Genomic DNA, 9,515 nt, shown 5'->3' with positions numbered 1-9,515 from the left:
CATTACGTCTTCAGAAAAGGAAAATGAGGCAATATCTTCTGATGAATCTGAAATATGTAGACAGAGAATTCGGCTACCGTTACCACTACCGTTACCAAGTGATACAGAAGAATCAGACGAAGATAACAGTAGACAGTGATCAAATTTTAATTTACCAATAATGCTTTCGAAAGATCTTTTGGTCCTATCGTACTTTCCAGAGATAGAAACAATATCGAGGATGTCGTGGAACTATTTATAGGGAACGACTTGTTTAAATTTATTAGTACCGAAACGAACAAGTACTAAGATCAAAATTCCACTAGGAGGATGCCCGATAAAAAAAGTGCAAAATTTTTCAATGTTATGGCAGTCGAACTAAAAAAATGGTTTGGACTGACTATTCTTATGGGAATCGTTAAAATACCAAGGATTGAAGATTATTGGGCGACAAATCCATTTTTGGAAACACCAATATTTGATAAAACGATGTCCCGCTATAGATTTTGGCAAATATTGTCGTTTTTACATTTCTCAGATAATAGTAAAATACCTGCCAATGCCGACCAACTGTTCAAAGTACAAAGTATAATTGATTATTTTTCAAAAAAGTTGCAAGAAAACTTCAATCTTTGTCAAAATATTATAATACATGAAGGAATGATATCGTGGCGTGGGCGATTGAGTTTTAAAGTTTATAACCCTTAAAAAATTATAAAGTACGTTATACTTGTCCGGATGCTGTGTGATTCCGTTACGGGATATATTTCGCGTTACAAAATGTACTCTGGCATTAAAAAACCTTTAAAGGATACAGTGATAAAACTATTGAAAAATGTTACTGGAAAATGGAATCACTTGTATATGGACAGCTATTATAACAGTGTGGAACTTGCAGAAGATTTGCTTACGAAAAAAATTCGCATTTGTGGAACGCTGCGTAAGAATATAGGATTACCGGCAAAGTTGAAAAACTGCAAACTAATATAATATATTTATATAATATAATATATTAATTTATATAATATAATATAATAATTTATATAATATAATATAATAATTTATATAATATAATATAATATATTTGAAACCAAACATCATCGAAGAGGAGCTATGCTGGTGCAAGTATGGAAAGCAACGAAGACGAAAATAATAAGAACAATTTCTTTCATACACAATGGCGGTTTAGTTGACACAGCAAAAAATGCAGAAAAACCAATAGTACGATTAAAAACTTCGCATCTATTTTGGATTATAATTAATATATGAAGGGTGTAGATCGAGCTAATCAATTTTTGTGCTATTATCCTATATATCGGAAAACCATATAATGGTAAAAAAAAGTGGCATTATACCTTTTCAGTTGCGCTTTATACAATGCGTTCGTACTGCAACAACATTATACAGATTTCAAGAAACTCCACTTCCATTTTTTTATTGATTTTATTGATTCTTTATTGAAAATATACGATTCTTGGATAAAAGATCATTCACCTTGGTGAAGAGAACTTGGAGGTCCCGATTACATGACATGCTTCTAGTCGTGAATCAATCAACAGACTTTCCGGCCTCGTAAAGGAACACCAGCAGTTACGTATTTCAGAAACCATCAACCGAAAACGCAGAAGGTGTCATGTGTGTTATAAGAACAAAAAAATTAAGACAACTAATTTAATCTGTAAATCTTGTGGTGTTGCGCTTCACTTCGGAGATTGCTTTGCTTCGTTTCATTTAAAAAATAAATACTAAGTTTTTAACAAAATATAAATAAATAGATAAACATGTAATACAAAAAAATCTTGTACTTATTTACATATGTATACCCTCACAATTTCGAGAAAATCGAAAGACAGGATTGAGACATGGGAACTGACGATAAGATTAGTAAACAAGAACCATGAAAAATCGCCGGCGATAAGCGAAATTATGTAAATCAGTTCCACCCGCTGCGACACGAAAAAATCTAATTTAGACGTGCGGACAACATAGTGTTAATACAGTAGAAGAATGGAAGAATATATATAAATTGAAAATGAATGCAGAAAGACGGAATATATGATAGGAGTGTCAGTAAAGAGCTGGATGGAAATATTGTATTGAAACGCTTTGATGGAACCGAGATATAACGTGTAGAGATAATGATATTCTTAGGAATAGATGGTAAGTTTAGGTTTAAAGGTAATTACGATTGTATGTTAAAAAAGATAGGTAAAAAAACTAGTTTTTTGAATGGAATAGGAAATTATACATCGGCATATATTAGATGTGTCATGTATAAAGCGATTCTAGCACAGATCATAGCACGTGCAACGTTGTTAATGGATATGAGAGAGATACAGTTGAATAAATTGCAAGTAATGCAGAATCGGGCAATGAGAGTATATTGCAACATGTGTCCTTGTATTTTCAAGACCTTGAGGAATTTGTTAACTGAACAATGAAGAAATAGATTAGAAATAGTAGGAAAGTAAAGCGGTAAACCCACACGACAGACCAGGAGCATTGTAATACAATTTCTTTTTAAATTATTTAAAGATATCAACGATTAATATATTATTAATTAATTATTTGTGTATTTACTTGTAATTATATACAATGAAAATAAAGAAGACGAAGAAAGGAATAAAATATTCAAATTTATCTGTTATAAAATGATAATAATATGAGAGAAAAATTTTGAAGGATGAATATTTTGAACAAGATTTTGGAGACATTGATTAATAGTAACGATTGGCGGAATGAAAAAACAGATGTTTATATATTATCTTATATATGTAGATCCTGTTTTGTATATATATCTATATATATATGTATATGATTCTAAATTACATGTTTTTAATAAGTAGGGAATAATAGATATTGGATGATATGGAAAGCAGCGATAGCGATTGTTCATAGAGGAACACAGGAAACCATTAGTAAGCCTAAAGGAAACATATCTATTGATTGTTGACGAGAGCGTTTTTGAAAATGCGCTTCTCGCCACAGATCAGTGCTGACAGTCGATTCGCACTGAGGAAATGTTTCCCGTCTCGTTTTTGTTGTCCGAGCTATAGACCCACTGGTCGCGATTAATAAGTGCGGTGGCACTAGGCTAGGATACCGTTGTAAGCCGTCAGAAAAATAGTGCTCGCCGCGTTTCCGCCAATTGCTTAGAGACCGCGCGTTCTCGTGAGAAATGGAGAAGTAATTGCAATATGTAAATATCATCGTGTATTTGATTCGATGAGTTATTACAATTGTTTGTGTGCCTCGTGCTAGAGAATGGAATCTTCGTCACTGTGAGCTTCGAACGATTTATCGCGGCGTGTTTACCTCTACGGTTACATAAGCGGCAGCAGGATGGTCCGATTTCTGCACGGAGAGGAACCCCTAAGAAGTTAAGTACAACTCAACGGTCAGCCCTTATCTCAGTCATATTTGCGTATCGTACAATCGCAACGGAATCTCTCTGCGTCTTAGCAGGGGAGCCCCTAATTGATTTCCAATTATACAAACGAAGGAGATTATACGACCTTAGGAAGAACAGGAACACCGAAACAGCGACTCGAAAATTGGAAGGCATGGAGCTTAAGCGCGCGTTAGTAGAACAGATCGACGAGAACATCCTTGCAAATTAACAGTCGAGATGGGAGAATTCATCCAAAGGAAGGACGACATTTGCTTTTTTCCCGGACATCAAGAAAAGGATGGGTGCCCGTTTCGCCTCTCCAAACTACTTTTCAACACTATTTCTTTCAGCCCATGGGGCTTTTAAGGTAAAACTAACGTCGCCGAACCTCGTCACGGATGGAACATGCGAGTGTGGCGAAGAAGACATGGTTTCGGATCACATCATCGAATGTCCGGTTTTCGAACCTCAGAGAGTTGGTCTGGAAGATATTCTCCGCGAAAGGAACTGGCCAGAAGCAGCGAGACATCTTGTCTTCACGGCTGAGGCCTCTTCGCGGTTTTATAAAGAAACCCTCTGTATTATAGGTAATTAGTTCATGAATCCTGTTCAGCTGGGATTATCGGAGTTCTGGTTATGAGGGTGGGTGCCTGTAATCTTTTTAGGTTTAATCACTTTCGAACAAGATAGGGTCTGAGAAGCTCGCATGCACCTCCATATTTTTTTTTCTTCTCACTTCAACCCAATACTCTCCCTAAAACCTGCTATCCTACCAATCCCATCCTATCCTACGGAACGAGTGTCAAGGATCGTGGCATTGTGAGCGGGCCTTTCCGTGGTTCCGCGTAGGCACGGTCGACATTAGCGTAGTGATTCGTTGCTGCAAGGATGTGGGTCGTTGCGTGGATGGGACTAAACCGCTCACTCTGTCTCATCGACTGCAGTTTTGGGTTTTTCCGAGTCCGCTCACTTGGGTGTGGTGGCTGGTGTCTGTAGGTGGTTTCGTAGCGTATGCCCTAATGGGCGTGGTAGCATAGGAGCAGGCATCCTACAGGTGCCCACCTTCACTTTATACTGTTTGTGTGCCTCGTGTATGATGTCTAGTTAGCTGAACTGATAGCTTCAGAGCTTAGACATTGTGAGTCTGAACGATGTAACTTGACTGTCTTTTGGCCTATTTTAAACTATCCACATAAACTGTAATGAGATTGGTAAATGGCAGATTTTGACCTATAGAAAGAGAAAAAATAAATGTCCATTGGTCGGGAATAGCTCGTTGGAATGTTTAACAAGACACATTCCATGTGTGCCCCTTTGTTCTAGTGCTCTTGAAGATTATAGGGTGTCAATGGATATTGTCAAGACTAGGCGCAGATAGCGCCTAGCTTTCGAGCCTAGGCTTCTAGTTTTATTGCTTATTTATTGTTCTGGTCGACATATTATCGAAACTCATATACTTTACTAAGAATGCCTAAGCTCAGACAAGAGTGGTCATGTGTTTTTTATCTATCCGTTTTGTTTAGTTAATAATCGATAAGTTCCCATAAATGCTTTCAAATTTGTTAATATAACTGCTTCCAAAGATGTTATATGATCCTGAAGAGAAATTACCGTGAACAATAGAGGGACGTACGTGTGCGTCTGCTTATCGGCCACCTTCAGCGGTCGCATTCGAAAAAACGGACCAGTAAAAAATACAACATTCTGTTAGAAATACTCTAAAATGCAATGTATGTGTAAATGTATGCTTGTATCGTGTAAATAGTTTACGACTAAATATTACCGCATTTATCAACTATTGTAATAGTAGCGTTATTTTACAAAAGATTTGTTATAATTACTTATAATTAAACATATGGTAGACAAGTCCGTATCTAAATTTCATTGATAGACAGAGGAGATTGGCTCTTGATAATCCAATTGTGTCTCCATTAACGTTTGAACCGTGGCCACGTGAACGACGTCATCTTCGCCTGGATGTGTATAGACGATGTATGCTAGCGCCCATTGTATTGGTAATGCGTTATCACTCTTGTCTAACTAGTACAAAAGTACTAATCCGGATGTTGTCCGTCCCCTCTTGATGCCATTTCTTCCTCACTGTCAATTCGTGCAAGTATTCCTTGCACCAGTGCTTCCATAAGTTCTCCATCAGCTTCTGGACGTGCTGCCGGTACCTGTGCTCAATCTGCTTTGGATACGCTTGTTAGTGAGCCTCCAATATGGAAATGAGCTGGAATAAGAGGAATTAGGTCAATGGGATCGATAGATATAGGAGTGAGCGTGTGAGAATTAAGAATAGTCTCTATCTTAGTAGTGTATATATACTTCGTGCGTCTAGAGGGTTTCGCCGATCACACGCACAAAGTCCCTTTTAAATATCTTAACGGCGGTTTTCCAAAGAGTGGAGAGCTAGGAGGTTTGAAGTGCCATTGATTGGCCTGATCGCGGAGATACTGACTCACTTCATTCTCGCTTTTGGAACAACGTATTTCTTCCCAAAGCCCCTTCCCAAAGCATCCCAGTGGGATAATTTTCCTCTGCGTGCGAAGAAGCGTTTCAATGAAGCGACGAAAGATTCAGTCGTTAAGTCGCTTATCAATTCAAAATGCACTGCACGTATCCATTTAGTCCATTGCAATTTCAATGTCGCTTTTCCTTGATGTATAATGGTCTACAGTAATTAACGTCAGTGATTGAGAAAGGTCTATTGCTGCAAATGCGATGCCGCAGTAAATCCCCTATGATGTGTCCATGCATCAATGGATATGATCGGCCTCAAGGCATGCACGTGTGTATAATGTTCTTTAAGTTTCTCTGGCCATCAATAGGCCAGTAGTGCTCTCTTACGCTTGATAGTATCGCTTGAACACCGGAGTGATATCCGACTAGATGTGCATGTCTTAGGATCATTGTCGTCACATGATGATTCCGAGGCAGAATGATAGGGTGCCTTCGACGGCAAGTCAAATCTGAGCACGCCAGCCTATCTCCAATTTGAATCAAATCGTCTAGATCAACAAATGGTCGTAGATTTGTCAGTGGACCCTTAGTGCTTATCATTCCTTCCGCTAATTGCTTAAATTGAGGTCTTGTGAAATTGTGGTTTTGCTAAATTAATAGCCGGCGGAATGGATAGCATGTTGCGATCCACATGTCGCAAGTGGAAGGCTTGATGAAATGACGGTAGTACCAAACAATTTATCTCCTTTAAGAATTTGGTTTTCAATGATTTGAGGTGCACCCTAACTGAATCGCCAGCAATTTTACAGTTCCCATGCAATCCGCTGACCGGAAAATCTACACGTCTACGCGGAATATTTAATTGAGTGTCCATCTATTTGGATATAAAGTGTTACTGCGATCCGGTGTCTAATAATACTCGACAATTGCGCGTATGATTTTCGTTCTTAACTTGCACTACAGCTGTGGATAACAGTACGTAACAATGCGCGGCCTTTGCTAGTCTTGCATTGTTAGATGATACGGGAACTAAATCTTTAGATTCAATATGTTGGGTGAAAGCTCATATCATCGACAAGGTCCATATTTGCATATATTTGTCGTGATTTGCACGGAGGCAATTTTGACAAAGCTTTGCCTTCGACGAGTTTATGGCGTTGATCTATAGTTGCTTCTAGCAGCATGGCACACCGGTATACAGGATGGTCTGTTCCGCAAATCGCTCAAATCTTTTTTACGGTCGCGGAGAATATTCGCTGATTATGTACGCGAGGTTCACGATCTTTTCCTCGAAGTTGATAGCCCGATTGGGGATTTCACAAAATGGAAACGTTCTCTTGCTTATTTGGAGCCGGAGTATTTTTGGATACTGATGCGGCCTGAGAGTAAATAAACATAGACCCCCTAATTCCTTAGATGTACGGATGGTGAGATCGATGATCGATGAGGGGAATGAGAAGTAGCAACATAATTCAACAATAACTGTTTAATAAAGCATTAAAAATACACTAAATATACAGTTTTCATAGAATTCTTGGATTATACTTCGAATTAAATTTAGACTTGCTGTTCGCGTTTCGCGTATAATTTATTATTTTAACTCGTGTCTAATTTGAATCTGCATCGAAATGAACAGTAGAAATTTATTTATTAACTTAGACAATTCTTAAGCGCGAACCTAGGAGCTTGCGACTGAATGAGTTGAGCGATGGACGAAGACCGGTTGCCGCGTCGCTGCTCTCCAATTCGGTCGACTCCCAGTTGGTGTTGCTGCTCATGTGCGCCACTTAAACTTACCGCCTTCGCGCGAGGGCATTGCCGTGGACAAAGGTGGCTTGATGCAGTATGAGCGTTACTCCGTTATCTATTTTGAGGATTGCAGCCGGTAGACGTTTATCACCGGATATAGTTCTCAGAATTCTTAGCTCCCCAAGGTGCGAATATCGCCGGATTTAGTCTGGCTTCATGATTGTATACCCAAACTCATCTGGGCGTAAAGTCGCTAATGCCAGAGTTATTTTAAAGGCCTGCCTTTTGAGTTTGCACTTTTGTCAAATTACATCACTTTATATATCTGTCTTTGTGTCCTTATATGCTTTTTAAGGGCGACGAACTTGGAGTTGACGTAAGCGAACAGATCAAGGTTTTCGAGCAATAATTTTGCTCTTGACGCGAAGGTGCTTCCTTCTGTGTCTCCAAAATAAATAACTTTTTATGTTCGCTCAGTAGTAACGTATAACCGCATAAATGATGCTCCGCTCTTTTTTCCAATGTAATCGTAACTTCTTGAGTCATGATTGTATATATGTCCAGGTATATTTCTGTATTACCCACAGCTTTTAATCTGGTCGCAAGTCCTTTATATAACACCTTGCAGTTGTTGAAGTTACCCGATGATTCCGGCCTGGTCGTCCAAAATACATTTCCTTCGTCATCAGTGATGCACATTTCGTCAGTGAATACATACACTTCACCTTTGCTTAGAACTACATTGTTGTGCCTTATCTTCACAGTAGCACAATATTCCTTGATGTTAATTTTTATTGATGCCTGCACCACTACGTTGTCCCACATCCCGTATGGATCGGCGTATTGTGTTCCCGAACACTTGCCGTCCATTGAAATCGATCCTGCCAACGTGACACTCCGATACTCAGTGGCATTGGCCCGCAAACCTGATACCTGCAGGATCTGTGTTATCCCCATGATACCGGTGTTGAATGGGGCCTTGCATGCCTCAGCAGTTAAGTCCAACAGGTATATTCGCCTTCCATTTTGAACAGCTGACACGTGTGATGACATTCCACAGTAATAAATTGTTCGGTCAATCTCCACTCGGCATTGGTGTACGTGCGTGTGGTCGTATTCTGATAACTATAGAAGCTGAATGTAGACTTCTGTAGCATTAGGTGCGAGTGATTTCATTCCCCCGTGTCCAGTAGTGAAATAGTTGTGATGTTCGTGGATCCTCCCACAGTCGTACCCCAACAAGCAGTAACATTTACAGATGATTCCTAATGTCGTTATTAAAATGCCGAGGCCCCATGGTTTCTGTAAAACAATCACCTTAACCTATTTCATTTTAGATATTCTTAGCTTATTAGCATTCACTACCCTAGTACGGTTTCCTATTGATAGTTTGACATTATTTTGAGGGAGTATTTCTAAAATTTGACGAGGTCCTGTGTATTGGTTGCCGAATTTGTTGGTAGGTTCCTTTAATAAAAATACCTTATCCCCTTCCCTTAAGATTAAGGGTCTTGCTTTCTTATCGTAATACCTTTTAGAAGTTTCCTTGGGTCTCATCAAATTTTCACGTCGAGTGCTACCTTATCGAATGCAGATCCTAGTGTGTCCGTTAACACCATTGATTGCTTATTTTTGACTCTGACTAGCTTTTTTAATTGGCAATCCAAACAATTTTGAATAAAGGTCTGTATCTGCCCTTTCATATTCTCCCAAAAGTATCTTGTCCTTATTCTGTTATAAGTTTTGGTCACTCCCTTGTGGCCTCCTAGTGCAGATATGTGGTTTTCGCGTATTAGGTCCTCGCGCTCATTCTCCTTGGGAATTCTAACCAAATTTTTACAGAAACAAATTGTGCAATCTTCCGCGTCGAATAATTCTCCTAGCCTTTGTTGGATATATTCCTATGGTATGTTATCTATTCTGTTTGAACTGA

General features: G+C 38.9%; 1 protein-coding gene across 1 annotated transcript; it reads left to right on the top strand.

Annotated features, from left to right (window-relative positions):
• The first annotated feature begins 309 nt into the window (after positions 1 to 309).
• On the top strand, positions 310 to 969 carry LOC124432351 (piggyBac transposable element-derived protein 4-like). The gene is made up of 2 exons (XM_046981266.1): positions 310 to 558; positions 700 to 969. The coding sequence occupies exons 1-2, from the start codon at positions 310 to 312 to the stop codon at positions 967 to 969; spliced, it is 519 nt and encodes a 172-aa protein (XP_046837222.1).
• Positions 970 to 9,515: the final 8,546 nt, after the last annotated feature.

This window comes from Vespa crabro, chromosome 25, assembly GCF_910589235.1.
Source record: "Vespa crabro chromosome 25, iyVesCrab1.2, whole genome shotgun sequence".
NCBI lineage: Eukaryota > Metazoa > Arthropoda > Insecta > Hymenoptera > Vespidae > Vespa > Vespa crabro.
This window is presented reverse-complemented; position numbering and strand designations above follow the sequence as displayed.

Bases quoted from the DNA above. Each gene is read 5' to 3' on its own strand.
- LOC124432351 (XM_046981266.1), top strand. From the start codon at position 310: ATGCCCGATAAAAAAAGTGCAAAATTTTTCAATGTTATGGCAGTCGAA. The intron at 559-699 runs GTACAAAGTATA...AAAATTATAAAG, and splicing joins ATGCCGACCAACTGTTCAAA to TACGTTATACTTGTCCGGAT.